The sequence below is a fragment of the Salvia splendens genome, chromosome 18, assembly GCF_004379255.2.
Source record: "Salvia splendens isolate huo1 chromosome 18, SspV2, whole genome shotgun sequence".
Lineage (NCBI taxonomy): Eukaryota > Viridiplantae > Streptophyta > Magnoliopsida > Lamiales > Lamiaceae > Salvia > Salvia splendens.
In genome coordinates, this window is record NC_056049.1 from 8,988,445 (window position 1) to 9,011,088 (window position 22,644).

General features: G+C 39.5%; 2 protein-coding genes across 2 annotated transcripts; one reads left to right on the plus strand and one right to left on the minus strand.

The window, feature by feature from the left end:
* The first annotated feature begins 244 nt into the window (after positions 1–244).
* Positions 245–14,202, plus strand: LOC121776696 (transcription factor bHLH51-like). Its single transcript, XM_042173878.1, has 3 exons — positions 245–412; positions 13,751–13,843; positions 13,921–14,202. Exons 1-3 carry the CDS (start codon positions 245–247, stop codon positions 14,200–14,202), a joined length of 543 nt encoding a protein of 180 aa, XP_042029812.1.
* Positions 14,203–15,235: 1,033 nt separating this feature from the next.
* Positions 15,236–17,578, minus strand: LOC121775757 (cytochrome P450 71AU50-like). The gene is made up of 2 exons (XM_042172798.1): positions 16,706–17,578; positions 15,236–16,047 (listed from the first exon to the last, which is right to left on the minus strand). The coding sequence occupies exons 1-2, from the start codon at positions 17,576–17,578 to the stop codon at positions 15,439–15,441; spliced, it is 1,482 nt and encodes a 493-aa protein (XP_042028732.1). The 3' UTR covers positions 15,236–15,438.
* Between the last annotated feature and the right edge of the window lie 5,066 nt (positions 17,579–22,644).

The window sequence follows — 22,644 nt, forward strand, 5'->3', positions numbered from 1 at the left end:
GCCATCGTGGCGGTACCATCTTCCGTTCGATTTACCTCATCCTGAAGAGCCTGAAATTCTTCATCAGTCATTAGGCCCTGCTTTCTAGCTGTCTCAATTAAATCTATCTCTTCCCTCGCCGTTTCTTGAGGAATGGGCTCTGCTGTCGGCGTTTTCTCTGGTTTCATCGCCTCCCTTCTGGCTCTTTTCCTCCTTTCTTCTTCTCACCTCCCTTCCCTCTGGTTCGGAGTCGTAATAGGCAGAGATGGGGTCAACATCTATTGAGTCGCTTCGTTGGGGAGTTTGGGCGGATTCCGAGGGTTCGGTCGCCGAGGGAGGTTCCCTTTCTGGCGCAATTGTTGATGAAGTCGGAATGGAAGTGGGTGGTTGTGCTGTGGGTTGCACATTCGGTTCTGATGCAGGTACTGCTGGGGTTTCTACTGTCATGCTCCATTTGCCCCCGATTGGCTAAAACCGGCCAACTCAGCCGCCCAATCTCGACTTGGGTCCTGCTGTCGAAGGAACTTTGTCATTACGTCCAAAGAAACCGTCGTCGGAGCCTGAGAAGTCGGCTCCGGTGGTTGCGGGCGGTGGCTGCTCTTCCATTGTCGGCTGCGAAGGGTTTGTAACCGGCTGCAGGCGGTTTCCAGGTCACGCCGATTCATATGGGAGACGGTTGAGAGCTCTGCCCCCTGATTGGACGTCGTTTCTCTTTCTCTGCACACGCGCCTTCCCAGTCGCTGTCCCCTTGCAAAGCTGCAACAAACCCCCAAATTCAAACTTCGTCCCTTAATGATTTTCCCCTATATTTTCCTAGATTAGAAACAAAGTGAAATAGACACTTAAATAAAATTGGGAGTTTCACCAAATGGGTATGCTGGTGGTCAATACGTATTCCTAAATAATATTTGAGGTCCGAAAAATATTTTTGGGTTTTCTTAAAATTAACTTGCATGCAACGGTTTAAATTATTTAACTACCACATATTTACCATATTTACATCTCCTTTAGGAAAATTGGAATTCTACTGTGGCAGCATATGTAAATCACACTAAAAGGAGCTAGCCCAGTGGAATTCCAATCCCTGTCCTACCGGTCAGTATGAAGCAGTGGAATCTCATCCACCACAGCCACATCACTGTTGTCCCTAAATACTTTTAGCCTATGTCCATTAATGATAAAAGGTTCAGAGTTAGGAAGACTCCCTGAAATCTCCACTGCTCAATTAGAATGGAGTGCGGTGATGACATAAGGCCCTGTCCACTTCGACTTGAGCTTTCTAGGCATGAGCTTTAATCTTGACTGGAAGAGTAGTACTTTCTGGCCAACATGGAGATCCTTGGTCCTCAGATTTCTGTCGTGCCACAATTTAGTTCTCTCTTTGTACCACATGGCTGAGTCGAACGACTCCAATCTAAGTTCTTCTAACTTCTGCAACTGCAGCTTCCTTTCCTCTTCACAGGCTGTAGCATCCACATTTACTTACTGTACTGCCCAGTATGCTCGGTGCTCAATTCCAACGGGTAAGTGGCACATCTTTCTGAAAACGATTCTGTATGGAGACATTCCTATGGGAGTTTTATAGGCTGTCCGATATGCCCATAGAGCATCCTCTAACCTCATACTCCAGTCCTTCCTAGAAGGATTGACGGTTTTTTCTAGAATCTTCTTTATCTCCCGGTTAGAGATCTCTGCTTGGCCATTTGCTTGCGGGTGGTAGGGGCTGGATAATCTGTGGTGCACACCATACTTCTTCATCAAGGCTTCGATGGTGCGGTTACAGAAATGGGTGCCTTGATCGGATATTATGGCCCTTGGTACTCCGAACCGACTGAAAATGTTACTTATGAGGAACTTGGCAACCTCTCTTGGTTCACACGTGCTCGTGGCCTTGGCTTCTACCCACTTGGAGACGTAGTCAACTGCAACTAAGATATATAAGTTCCCATACGAAGAGGGAAAAGGCCCCGTGAAATCCATCCCCCATATGTCGAACAACTCACAAACAATGATCGGGACTTGTGGCATTTCATCTCGTGCTGATATTCCACCGGTCAGTTGACAACGCTCACAACTTCTACAAAACTCGTAGGCATCTTTGTTGAGGCTTGGCCAATAAAATCCGTTATCCAGAATCTTTCTTGCCGTTTTCTTGGGACCGAAGTGTCCTCCATATGCCAAAGAGTGGCAATGTGTCAATACGTCTCTCTGCTCCCAGTCAGGAACACACTTTCTTATCACTTGATCTGCTCCTACCCTCCAGAGATACGGGTCGTCCCAAAAGTAGTATTTTGCCTCACTCTTGATCTTCATTCTTTGAGCCTTAGTGACGTTCGGAACTTCTGGAAGCTCTCCTGAAACTAAGTAGTTGGCTAGGTCCGCATACCATGGCTCCTGTCCTACTTTTACCTTTCCTTCCTCTGTCACATCCTGGCCAGTAAGCTTCATCACTTCTTCCCAATCAATTTTTCTGGCGGCGAAAATCACTTCACACAAGTGCTCTTCCGGGAATCGATCTCTCACCTCCTCGCTATTCCCATCCTGCATTATCCTGCTCAAATGATCTACAACTTTATTCTCAACCCCTTTCTTGTCTTCCACCTCCTAATCGAACTCTTGCAACAGGAGTACCCATCGGATCAAGCGGGGTTTTGATTCTTTCTTGGCAATCAGGTACTTAATGGCCGCATGGTCAGTATAGACGATGCCCTTGGATCCCAACAAGTACTGCCGAAACTTCTCGAATGAATATACCACGGCTAGCATCTCCTTCTCCGTGGTATCATAATTCCTTTGAGCTTGATTCAATGTCTTAGATGCATAAAAGATCACATACCTTTTTCCCTCGATCTTCTGACCCAACACAACTCCCACCGCGTAATCGCTGGCATCACACATCACTTCGAACGGATGATCCCAGTCAGGAGCCCGAATAATTGGTGCATATATCAGCTTCTCTTTGAGGAGGTTGAAAGCAGTCTTCCACTGTTCATCAAAATTGAATTCCACTTCGTTTTGAAGAAGTCTGGTAAGGGGCTGGGCGATTTTGGCGAAGTCTTTTATAAATCGTCGATAAAATCCTGCATGCCCCAGAAAACCTCTTATCCCCTTCTGGTCCGTAGGGAAAGGCAGTTTGGAAATGACGTCCACCTTGGCTTGATCCACCTGGATACCTCTCTCTGACAACACGTGCCCTAAGACGATGCCCTCTATGACCATGAAATGACACTTCTCAAAATTCAAGACTAGGCTCTTTGCTTGACACCTCTCCAGAACTACGTCCAAGTGATGAAGGAATGAATCGAAGTAGTCTTCGTAGACTGTAAAGTCATCCATGAATATTTATATGCACTCCTCGATCAGATCGGAAAATAAGCTCATCATGCATTGTTGAAATGTTCCCGGAGCGTTGCAAAGAGCGAACGACATGCGTCTGTACGCATAGGTTCCAAATGGGCAAGTGAAGGTAGTTTTATCCTGGTCTTCAGGGTCCATGTAGATCTGAAAATACCCGCTCTACCCATCCAAAAAACAAAAGTACTTCTTCCCAGCCAGTCGCTCCAGCATCTGATCGATGAACGGTAGGGGAAAGTGGTCTTTCCTGGTTGCGGCGTTCAGCTTGCGGTAGTCTATGCACATCCGCCAACCAGTGATTAGTCTTGTCGGTATCAGCTCATTCCTCTAATTTTGAACCACCTGAATCCCGGACTTCTTGGGAACCATGTGTACAGGGCTGACCCACTCGCTATCGGGCACCGAGTAGATAATCCCCAATGACAGCAACTTTAAGATTTCCTTCAATATTTCCTCCCGCATGTTGGGATTCACCTTCCTCTGCGAGTCACGATGTGCTCTCGCCCCCTCTTTTAGCCTAATATGATGCATGCAGACGTCGGGGCTTATTCCCACCAAATCTGTAAAGCTCCATCCAATTGCTTTTTTGTTCCTGCCTAGGTCGGTCAGTAGCCTTGCTTCTTGTTCTTTCGTCAGGCAGCTGCTAATGATCACCGGGTACGAGTTTTCCTCCCCTAGGAAGGCATACTTCAGATTCGCCGGCAGCTTCTTCAATTCAACTTGTGGGGGAAGTATGTCAGCCGGCAGAATGCTTCTTGCAGCATCCCCCTCCTTTTCCAACTCTTCATCTGAAACTTCATCTGGACTGACTGGTAGCTGAGCCCCTGCGGCTCCAATAAATTCCGATTTCTGGCAGAAATCCTTAATTGCTCCTTCTATCTCTTCGTCAGTTAACCCTTGGCTACTGATCAGATCGCACCATGCAGCCGCTTCCACATCAGCCTGCCCATATACATCTAAAGCTTGGAGTTTCTCCTGCAATAATTCAGTCTCAAGAAAATCTTGGACTAAGGGGTCAATTACATCAACATAGCATAGATTTTCAGAATCGATAGGCATTTTCATGGCCTCATTGATATCAAAGGTAAACTTCTCTCTATGAAAATCAATGCAAATTGTTCCCTCAGCCATATCTACAATCGTCTTGGCTGTCCTAAGAAATGGCCTTCCTAACAATATACCGCTTAACTCCCTAGCTTCAGACTCACCCATCTTGATCACGTAAAAGTCAGCAGGATAAGTAAAATCATGTACTCTCACCAACACATTTTCTAATACACCCTCATGACTTATGCATGATCTATCAGCCAGTTGGATCAACACCCTAGTGTTTGACAACGTCACTCCCTTAGCCGGTTATAGATTGACAAAGGCATAACATTAATAGAAGCTCCCAGGTCGGACATTGCATGCTCGACTTTTACATCTCCTATAGTTATAGGCAAAGTAAACATACCTGGATCGGCTCTCTTGGGTGGTAGCTTTTTCTGCACAATTGCTGATGCTATCCCTTCCACCATGATCTTTCCCTCCTCCTGGGCTTTCCCGGCTATGAATTCTTTAATAAATTTCCCAAGTGGGGGTAGCTTTACGGCCTGGAGGAATGGTATGGTAACATCCAGCTTCCCGAAAATCGACATGTAATCCACTGGGTTCTCTTTCTTTTTTTTGGTCACGAAACGGTAAGGGAACGGTTTCTTTCCTTTCTCCTCTTCAACCAGTCCTTCAACAGCCTTTCCAGAGTTTTCCTTGGGTACATTCTGGGCTGGAGTCTCATTCGTCGGTCCCTTTTTCTTAGGTGAGTCCACCTTGGGCTGCATGCCTCCGGTTTCACCGTTTCTCGATGGTTCCTCATCCAAGAAAAATGGATCCTGCATTTGGGGTAGAGGTCTGCGTAGCTCCTCTTCTGAGACAACATTTCTCAGCACCTTCGTCCCACTAGGTTCTCCACTGGACTTCTTCGGTTGGGGTCCTTCATAGGTTGTACCGGACCGTAATGTGACATTGCTCACGTTTGCCTTTTCAGGTACATGGACTGTAGATGGGAGTTTCCCGGAATTCCCTTTCATTTCACCCATCGAACTGGCCAGCTAGGCCAACTGCCTATTCATTATATCAATATTCGCCTTATGTTCCTTCTGGGCACTCTGCATCCCCTGCACCATTTCATTGTTGGATTGCAATTCACCCTTGATACTCTGTTGTGAAGCGAGCAGTTCTCCCATCATGTCCTCCATAGATCGTCTTGATCTGTTAGGATATTGGGACTGATTTGGCCATTGGTGCTGGTTATACTGGGGGTTCTGGTTGGGCTGGAAATTTTGAAAGTTTTGCTGATTCTGGTTAGGTGGGTAATGGTTATACTGGCCAGGAGGGTTGTACTGGTCTTGGTGATATTGATTTTGGTTTTGGTTTTGGTTTTGGTTTTGATATTGGGCCTGGTTTTGGAACTGGTTCTGGTTCTTCTGATGTTGGGAACCTTGATTAGGCTGATTCAGGTAATTTTGGAAGTTTCTCTGGTGGGGTGGTACATAGACAGGGTTTGGGTTCTGGTTTTGTGGTGGTTGGTTTTGAGGTTATTGACTGTAGGGTTGTTGGTTCCTTCCTGACCAGTTGAACTGGTTGTTGGGATTTTCTGGGCCACGGTTGAAATTTTGGTTTGGGTGAGGGTGGTATTGATTCTGACCTGGACCTTGGTTTTGATTTTGGTTTTCATCTCCCCATTAAAAATTCGGATGGTCCCTCCATGGTGCGTCCCGTTGTCTCCCCTGTATCCAATGCCCACTAGAATTGTAGTACCCGGCAGCATTGACTTGCTCCATATTCTCGAATTTATTAGGCTGATCATAGCTCGGTCCTTGGTTTCCCTGTTCCGCACCCTTGTAGTTCCCAGCTGGGGAAGTTGGTGGTGCGTTCTTCTCGATCGTGCTCAGGAGTGTCTTCATCAATTCGTCCATCTTCAAATCCATCTTCTGCTCTATCTTATGCTCCTGGTCAGTAGACAAGGTACTCGCAATCCTTTCTCTGCTGTAACCATCTCTTGAATTGTCGTACTCCTTCTTTGCGCTCAAGAGTTTCCCTAGGATCCTCTTAGCTTCACTGACCCTTAACTGCGTGAAACTTCCTCCTGACAAGGAGTTTGCCAGATCCTTTGTCGCCTTGTTCATCCCCTCATAAAAGGTGTGATGTATTTCTATATCTGCCATACGATGGTTCAGACATGCATCCAAAAGGCTCATCGTAACCTTGCTTCACACTGGTTATCTCCCTCTTCAGTGCACTCGTCTTAGATGACGGAAAAAATTCACATAATAAGGCTGACTTGAAATCTGCCCAACTCTCAATAGAATTGAGGGGCAATCGCATGAACCAGGTGTTAGCCTCCCCTTTTAGAACGAACGGCAAAGCCTTTAATCTGTAGTCATCCTCTGTCGCCCCTGTTGGCCTTCTCTATGCCCTACAAATCTTACAGAACTCATGAAGGAATTCGTAGGGGCCTTCATAGCTTTTCCCGCAGTACGTGGGCAGAATTGCAATAACATGGGGCTTCACATCACAAGCTGTCTGCCCCGGGGTGACTACTATAGCTTGCAGTGGTTCTCCTTCGGTATGCGCGTTCAGCGTCCCGATCTCTGGATCATCATCTCCTTGGGCAGCCATTCTCCTTGGGTTACCCTCCAACTGTAGTACTTGTTCTGGTATTCCTCCCTCTATGGTGTCTTGCTCTTCGTCACTACTCGTACCTAGGTCAGACAGGGCTGTCGACAGGCCAGAACGAGTGGTCACAAGTATAGTTCCTCGCTGGAGCATCTTCGGTCTCCAATGGTCAGGAGCCGAACTGCTTCTTATAAACTGAAAGAAAAAGAAAGAAAAAAATTATGAACAATATATACGCCAAAGTATCACACACAATAACAGTTAATAACGTCATTCATCCCCGGCAACGGCGCCATTTGAAAGAGCCAAGGTGTTGCAGGTGTCGCCTCAAGCAAATGATGTATCCACAGGATAGAAAATCCCAGCTAATCCTGAACCTGGCTATCAATAATTCATCAACCCACTTCTACTGTCTAGTATAGTGGATGTAAGGGTCGAATGCCATAGTGATGAATGCGCTTTGGTAATTGTGGTGATATTCTGGAAAGGTTGGTTAGCTACCACGCTTTGGGTTGAGATTCTAACTAGGCAAGAATTTAAGATGGTACTCTACTGACTAGGAGGGGTGAATGATGATTGATAAGTGGTTGTGTATGTGAGAGTGAGGGAACATTATGTCTCTGAAAATATGTGGAAGGTACGGGATTACTGTAAAAGGCGAAACGCCATATCAGGGAATAAGTGGTAGTTAGGTGACTAGGCTGACAGATTTGAAAAGTACCAGCTGAAAAGTAAAGGACAAAGCAAAAAGTAGTTAAAAAGCAAAAGTGGTCCCAAACTTGGATGGAGAGGTTATCTTCTTCGACATGAATTGGATCAGATCAACAAACCCAGATTAATGGACAAGAACTGCAGATTAACAACTTTGGAAACACAGATCTAACAATTTAAACTTCAAATCGAAAGATTAAACTAACGAAACTGACATTACGCTTCCTGGGTGACATGCAAGGTGGCAGAAATCACGTTAGCTAGGCTTCCACACTTAACCATTTCAGATCTAGAATCTAAAAGCTATCTAAACTCATGAACTCAGATCTATCAATTCGGAAATGAAAACATGCTTGCAAAACTTGGAAATTACCGAAACAGTCAGATCTAAGCTATCTAGGCAGAAAGAAACTGAATCAAACAAGATCCGATGCACAAAAACAACTTCATAACATAAAAACGTTCGGATCTCAACCAAAATACTTCGAAGTCAGAAAGTATTGAAAAACGCAACAGATCCAACGTTAGAAAAACAAGTAAGATTAACTACGAAAGCAAGTAAGATTGTTTTGCCACTCCGGGCGATGAAACTGCTGACACTACGATACACGCTGACTGGAACGAGAGGATGTGGAACTCTGGCGAACTGATGAGCTTCAGGTGACCATGGCCGTGGCGAGGAACGAGAATATGAAGGATAATGCTGAGGGACCGATCTACAGAAGAGAGGTTTCTAACTAAGCGTAGAAGTGATGAACTAATTGATGATGATTCTCTCTCCAAGTGTCTTCCTTTTATAGGGAGGCCTCCCTTGATTTTTAGGGTAGACTCTCTTCATGAAATGACTCTTTTGCCCCTTGCTTGCGACTGATCTTCCTAGCTATCCTTCTTCTCCATCTCGAGCCTTTTTGGCATGCATCCTGGTCAGTATTGCACCCTACTGACGCTCTTTTCACCTGAATTATCCGATTATTCCCATACTGGCTAGAACACTTTCCCTGCACACTTTAGCAACTGTTTTGCAGATATATTCCAATTATGCACATTATACTGACCAGTAACCAAGACCTAGAATACGACTTATCAACGCCGTCTGTCGGCGCGAGCACCGCTGCAGATGCTCTTACCCCCTACAGTAATTCACAATCAAATCATTGTTTCACTTGATAACTTCTTGCAATAACTTTTCATAAATAATCCACCCCCCTACACTAATTCATAATCAAATCATTGTTTCACTTGCTAACTTCTTGCAATAACTTTTCATAAATAATCCATCGTCTCCATCAGCTAACTTCTTGCAATAACTTTTCATAAATAATCCATCGTCTCCATCAGCTTTAATTTGTCACATAATATACACACATATATGTACTTATTATATTAGTCCAAGAAGTCTATTGCTAGTAGTAGACAGATTGGCTTAACATGTGGTAGTGTTCTCTTTAAAAGAAACAAGTTTGATAATACTATAATAAAAAGCAATGAATCTGATGATGTTCCAACATACCTCTGACATATTCAAATGGAGGTGAATTTTTTAATTTCTAGTTTTAGTTAATATTCAATGTGTGGCTTCTTGGTCAATCCTGTTGTGGTCCAGTTATCTGCTTAATTATACTTAATTAAGACTAATCTGCATTTTGCATTTATTAATTATGTATGTGGCTCCTAATGACCATAAATTAGGCATGTTTTGATTTTGAGTAATTGGGTTTTTTGCTGTCTTCATAATTGAATGTTTCTTCATTGATAATCATTAATTCGAGCTTGATATATACAGACAATTTAGTACTAATAGAGAATACTTAAAAATCTCAACTCATATAGTATATACTAAAAAAACGTTTTGAGCTGAAAAATATACTATTACAATCAGGCCCATGATAACGCCATCATGCCAAGTAGTAGTAAACTAATTTTATTTTCTCCATAAATATGGTAAAAAGACAAATAAAAGCTTCACTAGGTGGAATTCATGGATTGATATTTTACACACCCCTTGTTCCATTTTGGTATGTTCCATAGTAGATGCGTCATTTTCCTTTATAGTAAAAGTCAACATATTTCTTCTCAGTTACTTTACGCTCTCTTATTTTATTCAGTCTTCATCTCTCTACCTTTTCCATTTCCTATTTTATTCTTCTTTTATTTAACTCACTCAACATAATTTTTTTTAAATCGCGTACCGAAAAGAAATACTTATACTACGATGAAACGAATGAAGTAATAATACAGACAGAACATACACACACCACACTACACCACTTATAAAAAATCCGTACAGATAAGTGCAATAATGCCCTCACAAATCCAAAACGACGTAAAAATAATGCTTCTTGGCGAGCCCAACACTTCTCCACCAACTTATTATAAAAATAAAATTTTGTAGCGTTCACTCATCCGCCAAATGGATACATAAATTCATATAAAATTTGACAAAACTTTAGGACATATTTAAATTTAAAATTATTGAGCACATGGTCATCCATAATTTTACAGCTCAATCTCCACCCAATTAAACCATTAAACAATCTCCAAAAAGGATTCTCAACACCTTCTGCATTACAAGTTACAGATAGTCAAAACTATACGGCAATACTCATTCCGTCCCATAAGAATATGTACTATTTTCTTTTTAGCCTGTCCCACAAGAATATGCACTTTCTAATTTTGAAAATTCTTTTCACTGTAATGAGATGAGACCCATTCTCCACTAATAATGCTTTAATTACTTTTTCTCTCTACCTCTCGCTTACTTTTCCAATTTTGCATTAAAATATATGACGAACCCAAAGTGCATATTCTTTGGGGACGGAGAGAGTAATACATGTGTGTGTATAATCTACAAAGTAGAACAAAAATTTTGGACTCTTGAGGGTAAAGAAGATGGAATAGAAAGGAATGAGATCCTCTGCAGTGTAACAAAACACAGCATTTGCTGCTGTGCTCTAAACGCTGAAAATTATGAATAAAACGCTGACCTCTTTACTTTCTTTTCAATATGATTTTTTTATTGTTACTGATTCCTCATTTTATGCATTTGATTATAACTAAGCCCTACTTAATTGCTTTTTTATGATATTTTAAAGTTTTATTGTGGATCACTTTTTTATTTATACATAATATTATAAAATTTAATTAGATTCCTAATTATCATATTTATACGCATTAATTATCATATCAGATTATAACCATGATTTATTTTTTAATATTTTTATCAATTTAGTTTTTAAAATACTTTTTTTCTTTAAAATCTCAAAGCTAATGATTTTATCTTAGAGTAATAATTTCTCCTTCGAATCAGTAACTGAAATCTTATTTTTGAATTATATTTAAATGCATAAAATAAGGAATCTTGCAAATCTACATTAAAATGTTAATTAAAACGTAAAAAATATTTTAAAAAATCATAATAAAAGCAAAGAGTCGCGTTTTGTTCATTATTTACTGCGTTTAGAGCACAGCAGCAAATGCTGTGTTTTGTTACACTGCAGAGGATCTCATCCCGAATAGAAATAGATAACAAATACGCGTAATTAGTAGTGAGTCCTAACGTCGTCAGCACCACACTTCAAGGCTGCTCGTGTGTAGGGGTGGGTCGGTACAGTATACCGTACCGACCGTGCCATACCGTACCGAAAAGTACGGTATGACAAAATTCAATACCGATACCATACCGAATTTTCAGTATACCGAAATTCCGTTATACCGGAAATTCGGTATGATATTTTTTGATACCGTTACCATACCGTTATTACGGTATACCGAAAAATAATTGGTTTTTTGATTTGTTCATTTACTAATTGGTTTCTCGATTGTTCATTATTTTTTGCTATCGGTAATTCGTCCATCACTCTATTCAATTTTATATTTTGGTTAGCATGTTATCAAGTATCATATTATATTTGTTGTTGCCGATGATGTTGATCTTTAAGTATCTTTTAATATATATTTATGGATTATTTTGATTACATATATTCATAATTTTATCCCATAATCGTGGTTAATGATAAAATGAAGGTACTTATTGATTATTTTTGGCTATTTAGACCAATAGTAGTAATAATTGGTCTTATAAATAAAATCTCCAAATAGATTTACAAGTGTAATGAAATAAAGATTCAATTTTTCCCCCTAGACTTTAATTTCAATCTATCATTATAAACATGCATACAAATTCTCAAAAATATTAACAAGGCACGGTCTTCCTTTGATTTGAATAAATTTTTAAAATACTAGCAAATAATATTTTTTTAATGTGAAAATACTAAAATTCAACATATATCAAAATTTGGCTCATTTGTTGGTTATGATGAGTATATTTTAAAGTTAAGGGTTTAGGATTTAGGTTTCAAGGTTTGAGTTTTTAGTGTATAGGGTCGCTATATTGCAATGAAATGAATCTCGACTAGAAAGTGTCTCACTAGTGCAATATTAAATTATTGCAACGTAAACTTGCTCCTACAGTTATAACTCAACGGTTAATTCATATTTTTACAGATTTAAAATGCTTTTTAATTTTAAGTCTGATATTTAAATGTCAAGACAGTTTATTAAAATGTCAACACAAATATGTGTTGAAATTTTAATGTGATCGTATTGACATTTTTAAGAAAAGGTAGCATTTAAACACACTCTTGTGTCTATGTGGGGTTAATGTGATTGAAAAAGTATAATCCAAAGTAAGAGGATGTCGAATATTCTTTTGTTTATCATTTCACAACTTTTATTTCGCAAAATGAAATAAATATGAAGAAATTAAAATGACCCGTGCATCGCACGAGCGTGACACTAGTTAGTAATTTAAATTGGACATTTATTTCTCTTTAAGAATTAAGAATGACTGATCAGTATCCTATTTATTATCCTTCAATTTAAGTAGTATATAAAATAAGATAACATACAATGAATTAAACACTAATTAAACGATTTGATTCATTTTCAGCTGCACATATTTTTAATTGACATTTTATGAAGTGGGACGAAGAATAAAACAAAATTTTTAATTACTTTGTATATTTGGAATATGACATTACACAAAGAATCATATACTAAATGGTGAGAGTTAATACAAATTCTTTCAAATGTGCTATGTTGAAACTTATTCCTGATATCGTATTTCCAATCTTCTTTCGGTGTTATGTGCTATTGTGTTTATTATATTTAATAGGATGAGTTGATAAAAAAATAATTCAGGTTAATTTTAAATTTGTTTGAATAAATTATCATTTGAATGTTTAATTTTATTGTATTAATTGATGTATTAATTTTTTTTAATATAATATATATATAAATGTAATATATATATTACAACATATTTAATATTAATATATATATATATATATATATATATATATAGGGTCCTGTTAGGTTGAGATTATTTAGCTAAATTGAGAAATGAGATGCAATCTCAGCCACTAATCCACAAGATTAACGAAATGTCAACAGCTATCACATTATGTCAACACGGGGGTATAAGTGTCATTTCATGTTTTAATGTGTCAGATTGTTGACATAGCTTGTATGTCTAGTTGACATGACTTATAATTGTTGTTGACATGGTTTCTATGTGTAGTTGACATGGTTGTACGTGTAGTTGACATGGCTTGTAACACAGTTGACATAGCTTGTACGTGTAGTTGACACGATATGTACCGTAGTTGACATGACATGTCAATATTCTATACAATCTCATCTACCAAATTGGTATTTTATGGAGTTGTCTTACGAAGCTCAAGGTATGTTCTCATGCTAATTCCACAAATGTCAGCAAAAAACATCACATAATGTATTCATAAATTTCAAAGAAATGTCACTAGCAACGCAAATGTCAATATGTCAACAGACCTCCAAAGGCACCTACAAAATGTCATCCTAAATTTTCAACTTCAATTCACAATGTCAACAAACCAGCATCTCATACATTTCAACATGTGAACAGCAAATGTCTACAACTGAAGTTTCAATATAATGTCAACAGTAAATTTGTTCACCCAAAAACCAACAGCCAATGCCGCAGATTTTCAACAAATAAAAAACATCCGAGAAACGCCGCAGAGACAGAATCAACGCTCAACTCTCCGCAAACTCATCCCTAAATCGCTCAACTCTCCGCAAACTCATCCCTAAATCTGAAAAGGTATTTTCCCTTCTTTCTCTGTCTCTCTCGAATCGAATCAAAATTCTCACTGAATTGACCGATTCCGATCAATATAGATGGACAAGGCGGCGCCATTGGGGCACGTGGTGGATCACGTGAAGGAGCAGCGGCAGAGGGCGAAGGAGGCGAGCAAAATCAGCAGCGGCGTGCCGAGCGAGATCGACGAGGTAATCGTCGATCAGATTGAAGACGGATCGGAGCAGATCAAGTCGTCGATCTGTTGCGACGATCGGCCGGAGCTCTTCGCGGAGATCGGGAGCGCTCTGAAAGCGCTGGAAGCCACCATTGTTGAAGCCAACATCTCGAAGCACACACACCAGCACCCTCACAATCCCTAATTAAAATATGAAATTACCATTCTGTCCTTTTATAATTAATTAATCTAAAAATATTTTTCATGTGGCAAATTCTGGACCGCTCATTTAATAAAAATGAGTGGCTGAGATTGCATCTCATTTCTCAATTAGCCTAAAAAATCTCAATTGATCATGGACCTATATATATATATATAATAATCTATCGGTACACGGTATACCGAATCTTCGGTATATACCGAATATATCGGTATACCACGGTATACCGGTATACCGTGGATTCGGTATACCGTGGTATACCGGTATACCGTGGATTCGGTATACCGCGGTATAGAAAAATTGATACCGTTACCGTACCGAAACACTGCGGTACGGTATCATACCGTACCGGAAACTGCGGTATACCGAAAAATCGGTATTTTCGGTATTTTTCCGGTATGGTAAGTAAGGTATTACGGTATTTCGGTATAATTTCCCACCCCTACTCGTGTGGATCGAGTTAGGGCAGTTTCAAGGCTGTGATAGAGGAATTATATCAACAAAAAGTACTTCAATAGCACCAAAAAGAAAGTAGAACATGAGAAATGTTGTCAACTTTGTGTCGATGTCCTCTCTGAATCTGGACCGGAGTTTTAGAGCAACGCCACGTAGGAAGCTCAGACAGGTCAGCTGTGAGAACAAAATTCATACCTTATAATGCTGTATGTGAAAATGCATTTCGTGTCTAAAATCAAGATCGTGTTTCATAGTCCATTTCTTCTGAAGGTATTCGGCTATAACCTTGTGATTGTAAAATGAGAAAATACAGGATAAGAAAAAGTGGCATAAAAACATAAAAGATACTACTAACAAACTTGATATAAGCATCAAAGCTTGGGTTTTAAGCTACAAACCCTCAACCTTTTGAGGTCGACTCACTCATTCTACAATTGAATAAATGCAAATACCTCATTCATTCATCTGCTCAGTGTATTATCAACGGGATCGACTCTACTGTGACACTGACATTTAAATTTCTATCCATTTACCTATAAAAAAATATATATAATCAAAACGATTATATAAAATGCTTGCATAAAATCAAGGGGGAAATGACATTCGCATGATGCATACGCTTAATCTTTTAATCATTACTTTAAAGTTTAAAGATCGTTCAAATAATACATCTGTTTATTATAGATTCAAACATATATAATTGTTTATCAAAGTTGAAACTGGATTATTTATTACTATTTCGAATTGAATAAACTTGGACTTTAATTAAGACAACCTATAAACCGGCTTAGCCATGAGATGCTCTGCTTTAGAAGTGACCAAACCAAATTTCTCAGACATGTCTAAATCACCAGGCTCCATTCCATTAGGGAGCTCCCAATCAAAGCAATGAACCAACTGTGCCACCATCAATTGAACCACGGTTAACCCCAACTGCAATCCGGGACAACCCCTTCTACCCGACCCGAACGGTATGAGCTGAAAATCTTGACCGCGGAGATCCACTCTGCTCCCTAGAAATCTACCAGGAGTAAATCTTTCGGGGTCTGGCCAAACATCCGGATCCCTCCCGATAGCCCACACATTCACAAGAACTCGGGCTTTGTTCGGTATGTGGTATCCTCCAACGACACATTCTTCCGTGGCTTGGTGGATGAGCAACGGACCAACGGGGTGAAGCCTCATTGATTCTTTGATGACACAATCGAGGTATTCGAGGTTGGAAAGATGATGTTCGTCTATCATCTGATTTCGCCCCGCGATTCGTTCAAGATCTTTTTGGAGTCTCTTCATTTCTGCTGGATGCCTGATTAGTTCAGCCAGTGTCCATTCCACTGCCGCTGCTGAAGTGTCTATTCCTGCAATCAACATATCCTATGCCGCAACATTTCATAGGTTAGAGATGAATGAAATTTGAAGTTGAAGGAGTTAATTCTTTTCACATGGATTCATACCCCAAATCTTGTATACTTCAATGGAAGTGATCGACATAGAAAAGGAAAATAGCTGCTACACTACACTGGAGTATATTTTAAAATGCATAAAATCAATATGAAAATCCGACATCACGAAATTAATGACAAATAACTATTGGCGTAGAAAAGGAAAATAGCTATACTAAAAATCCTAGCTTCTTTTAAGTAAAAGGAAAATAACCATAAATCGAGTATAAATGAGGTTAAAAAAAATCAGGTATCATATTTTTATCATGTAAATCAGATCTGTACCGTTACATATTATCGAGATGGGTCGTTATCAGATTAATATGATTATCATTATCATGTTGACCAGATAACGACTCAACCTGCATGATTTATCACCCTAACTCTAATGAATTGAGTATTACCTCCATCCCCCATTAATGACACCTTTACTTTTTTACTACTACTCCTACTATTTTTGTTAATGGACTCCATAATACTATTATATGACCTGAGTTGCGTTCCGTTAACTTTTTCTACTACATGTCTTAAAACTCGTGCCAAATCAAACGATGCTAATTAATAGGGGACGAAGGTAGCCAGAACGTTACCAGTAACACTGCCTTGACATGGCGGCGGTCGAACTCGAACCCAGCCTCACCGGATTCAAGAACTCCCATAATCGTATCGACGAAATCAAGACTCCTCTCTTTCCTCCCAACATGCTCATCAATAATCCTCTCAAGAAACCCATCAAAAATCCCACTCAGCTTCCTCAGCCGCCGCGCCGAGCCTTGGAGATCCATCCACCTCAGCCTCGGAAAATAGTCCCCGAGGTTGAACGCCGCCCCCTCCGCCACCGCCTCCGTCATCACCTCCTTGAACCTCGCCCCGTCCAGCTCCCACTCCGCAAACTTCCCTCCAAACACCATCAGACTAATCATGTCCGCGATCACCGCCGCCACCGTGACGCCTATATCGACGGCCACGGTCGCCTCGCTCAGCGAGGCGACCATGCTGGCGACCTCAGCCCGCCTCGTGGCCTCGAACTGGGAGACCTTGAGGCCGCTGAGGAGGTGGAGGGCGCAGAGCCTGCGCATGTTGCGCCAGTAGGGGCCGTAGCGGGCGAAGACGAGGTTGCGCTGCTCGTAGCCGAGGTGGAAGGCGGCCTCGTGGTGGGGGCGGTCGGCGAAGATGAGGTCGTGGGTTTTGAGGAAGAGGGCGGCGGCGGAGGGGGAGGAGACGATGATGGTTGGGATGGAGCCGAAGCGGGTGTACATGATCGGGCCGTGCTTGCGGGATAAATGGAATAGATCTTGGTGGGGGTTGTTGCTTAGTAAGTGGAAGTGGCCGATGATTGGGAGGCCTTTCGGGCCGGGAGGGAGAGATGGCTTCTTCTTGTTTTTTGAGGGGTTGTGCCATTGATGAAGGAGGTAGAGGAATGTGATTGCTAGTGCGATTGTTGTTGACCAGATCCAATCCATTTTGATTTTATGAATAATTGTTGTGTAGGTAGTGAATTTATAAATAATTCTCACATGAGCCACTTTGACTAGTGTGATTATTTAACTGTATTTTATTCCATCTGTCCATTATTTAATGCTATTTTGGGTGGTTCGCGATTTATAGAATCATTCATCTTTTTTTAATTTTTGATATGCGGATTCCACGTTCTACTAATTTACAATCACAATCCAATATAAAATTAATATTTTAAATGAGTCACTCATTCGATTCACTTTCTTCCTTTATTTTATTTAACAAAATTAAACAATTTTTTCAAAACAAGCAAAAAAATTCTTTAAATAGTAGACGGAGACGAGTATAATGCATCTGCGTGGGATGATTATTGAGTGCCAGCAGAAAAGAAAATTTCAAAATAAGTACTCCTAGTAATCAGTTATATAATTTAATTATTATTTTCATTTTACCTTTCAAAATAGTAGTGTTATAGTACTACTATCAAATTATTTTTTGGAAGAAATGTGAAATGATACACAAGGATGGAAAAAATATTAATTCCTCGTCCCCCAATAATATTGATTCCGACACATATTAACTCCTCTGCCTCCCTCCCCCGTAATTGTCCATTTAATAGAATATGAGTTCCACTTTTATATATTCTCTGTCTCATTCAAAATGTCCGCATTTTTTTTAGTTTGTCTCATTCAAGATGTTCACTTTCTATATTTAGAATTAAATCTCTCTCTCATCTCTCCTTATTAAAATATTCAATAACTTTTTCCACTCTACTTTATCATAATTTCACAAACAACTATTACACCTAAAACTCCGTGCCACTCAAGAAGGTGGTCATCTTAAGTGGATCGGAGTGAATATTAGTTTTATACTAAAATGTAAGTGAAATGAGTTAGTAGAATGTGAATCCACTTATTATTTTAGTAAAAATAAAAGTGAATAATTAATGAGGACATACATACATGTAGGCAATTAATGGGGATGGGGTGTATTACATAAAAAGAAGAAAATGTGAATGGGTTATATGATCCCTAGCTGGCTAGGTGGATATGCCACCGGTACTCTATTTGTTAGGATGTGGCAAAACCATTATTGTATAGAATCCCACCTAAGAGCAGATTTGATAGTGATGAATTGATGATATCCCATACCTCTCATTCAAATAGGCACCTTACCTTGAGTTATAGACTTAAATTTCGGATAACTCATTCTCTTTTATGTAATGAAAAATAATCACTTTGTTTATTATAAATAGATTTAATACTGGACTCCACTAGTTTTCGGATAACTCATTTTCTTTTATGTAATGAAAAATAATCACTTTGTTCATTACAAATAGTTTTAATACTGGACTCCACTAGTTTTTTATTGTATAAGATATTGAAAGCCGGTTCGTCTTCTGGGTGTACCCTCCTTTTGTCCTTAATCTTTTCGGATAACTCATTTTCTTTTATGTAATGAAAAATAATCACTTTGTTCATTACAAATAGTTTTAATACTGGACTCCACTAGTTTTTTGATTATATAAGATATTGAAAGCCGATTCGTCTGCTGGGTGTATCCTCCTTTTGACCTTAATCTTTCGCGTGAACTGAATCTGGAATTGGTCGTTGTGGATTGATCAAGCTGAAGTACCGAACGGATCCAGCTGAACGATGTTTTCTGTTGCTTGCAAGTGCCCCATGAACTGATCCAGTGGTAAATCTAACTGATCAACTTGACTCATTTCGACCTAGTCTTGCTCCGTGGAGAGTGTGAACGGAGGAACTCAGAGCTTTCAAAACCTTAACCCACAATACTATGAATTAGTAAAGGGAAGTAAGGGTCGAATCCCATAGAGACGATGTGTTCTACATTTGTTAGGGACAAGTTGGGGATGGCTGCTGCCACACATTTAAAGTGGGTTAAGTTAAAACTACTTGACTCACTACTAAACTGATCTACTCGCTAAACTATGACTGAATTAGTAAACTCGAACTGATCAATTTTCTTGAACTGAGGAACCTGTGCGGTGATTTCCTGAAAAGGCCACACAAAGTAAAAGTGAATCGGTGTCAGAATCCTGCAAAAAGTACGATAAAACAAACTTTACTAACAAACTCGTCTTCCTCAAACGATTAACACAAACAGAGCATAACCAGATCTGCAGAAATTTTCATGCTAACGAACTATGCAGAACGAGACAAACATGCATAATAAAATTGTAACTCCAGATCTGTGCTAAGAAAAACGAGTGCGAACACGTAAATGAACTGACTAAGCCATAATCATGCAGAAATCACGAAGTCGATTACCAGATCTACAACTCAGATACTTAATCAAACATGAACATACTACCAATCGACACAACATACTCAGATCTACTTCACCATGCTTTAAACAACTAGATCTAAACATTTTAACGCATTCCATCCAATATTTCTTTGCAATCAAACAGAATTCATAGATCAACAACTCAGATTCAACAAATCGTACCACAACTAAATCACTTAACCAAAATATGCTCGTAAATCAGAACTCAAAGCAAATCAAAGGAATCATTTATGTAAAACAGAACATTCCAAGAAAAACTAAAATCATAACTCCAAGCGTGTTGCATCAAAAGCATCCAAACTGATAAACAACAAGAAAAACTTAAAACAAAGGTAGCAAACATGGAAGCTAGAAATTGTATATTCGCCCCTTCTCGAGACTGAATTACAGAACCAAAATTTTGATATAAAAAACAACACCCAACCACCACTAGAACTAAAAACCAAGAACTAAGTGTGTTGATGGAAGATCACGAATGTGAAGTGCTGTGAGCCCCCATTTCAACCCTAGGAGAGAGCTGAATATATGATGAGTGCTACCTTCTTTCCCCTTTCTATTTCCATTTATAGGAAGACGTGAGGTCTTGATCCCTAGGGCAACTGTCCATTTGAAAAGTCCTCCTTGCTCTTCGCCTTTTGGGATCGTTTTAAGTTTGTGCTCAATCTCCTATACGAGTACTCGCGCTGCCTTTATTTGTTCTAACTTGATCCGTTTATGCAGCGATTTGACTCCATTATCCTCGCTCCGTCTGTCCGCCCAATTGATCAATACAACTTCTGATAAATGCGGACTTTATACACACCTGGTTCACAATTGTATGTTAGATTACAGAAATGGGTATAGTTTTATCACATAACACATGCATGAAACGAGCCTTATCAAACTGCTCACACTTAAACCATACATGTCCTTAAGTATGAAAGAAAGAAAATAAAGAAGTAAGACAAGTTTCGATGCATGGTTCTTATTTAAAGGAACTGTAAAACAGAAAACATGCATGTGAAAGTTTGGGAAAGAAAACGCATAAGTAAACCGCAACACATTGTCACATAAAAAGAAAAATGAAGAACTAGTTTATACTTATTGGCAATTGTCTCCACAAGCTTAAGGTCAATCCAATTATCTACAGTTTCAGATTCTTTTCCCTCTCCCCTTCTACGTAATCTGCTTGTCCGTTTGTCAAGATTGTTCATATCCTTTCCAACTGTTGGATTCACTTAGTCACTCAATCCTCACCAGAATTGTTAGGACTATTCTCTTAATTATTTTGCCATACCATTCATGCTCTGAGTTCTGCTGAATTGGGACAGTTCCTTAAGGTCTTTGACTAGGTTGTAACATGGCTAAAGGGATGTTATTGAGATTAGGTTAGAGTCCTAGAGGTTAAAAGTTCATAAACAAATAAGAATTCCAAAAATATGTGAATATGTAAGCTCAGAAACAGAACTGGAACAACCTCTCTATTTATTCTGACTTAACTCCCAAAACTTGGTGGTATTTTCAGGCCATTTTAGCCTTATTCTCTAACTCTTTTTACAAGGTCAGATTACATTATTTCCTGCCATTTTTGTTTCTTCACTTTTCTAAGACTTCTTTTTGTCTTTCTTATTATTTTTCTGTGTCAGGTTATAACTTACCCTGCCCTTTTGCCAAAATGTTACATTTTCTCTTTCTTTTTTTTTTACTTTTTCTGCTCACATATATTTTTTCAGTTTTCTTTACCGAATCGACCTATCCTTTCTACCCCATTGGTGAGTTGCCACAACCCTGCCCCCTTGTTCACATAGAAGGAAGGTTTTGGTTTACAAAGGAAAAGTTAGCTGTTTCAGCTCGAAAGTGTTAGCTATAGGGTGCCTTTACAATGAGGCTGGTTAACATGTTCGAAAGAATCAGGCTCAACTGGTTATTCCTACCGCCTTTAGTCCTTACTACCTTCTGTCACTTTCCTCATAGAATCAATGGTAGCCACTGTATATATTTTTTAAGTAGAAAGTGCTCTACTCTAGTTTTTTTAACTCACTATTTAGAGGGCTTCACAAAGGAATCAAATTAAAGCATTTCCATCGTTCTTACATCCTCCAAACCGATTTCGGTTTATTGAAGGAGAGAATCTCACAAATTAACATGCATCATCTCTTCAATCATTCTTACTAAGGAAATATTGCCTTTATTTGTCTTAAACGAGTTCATAACAAAAAACACATAAGTCCTATCTAAGCATGTGACTCTTTAAAACACTAACTACACTGACTTTCCCCCTCCCCCCACTTCATTTCAGCTTGCCCTCAAGCGAACTTAATGAAGTGGAAAGCAGGGTGGTTAGTGTTAGAACATAAAAAACACAAACTTCTCACACTTAGACCAAACATTGGGCTAAGTGGGAGAAGACAACATAGAACATGTAACTTGACATCAAAATATCAAACATATTGACAGACAAACTTCTCACACTTAGGCCATGCAATGGGCTAAGTGGGAGAAGAACACACATAGAATCAATAGCCAAACAAAACATGCTATATACAAGAAACTTCTCACACTTAGACCATGCAATGGGCTAAGTGGGAGAAGAACAAACAGTTAAACAAAATCATATATACTGGCAGATATAACCATACACAAACAAGAGGTATGAAATTAAAAACATGAAATTAAAAATTACTAGGTTCTTCGGTTTTTTAATTTTTCTGCTTGCTCCCTTGGGAGCCAGACCATCATGTCATCTGCTTTGTGCGTGCCAGCTTGACCCTCTTGGCAA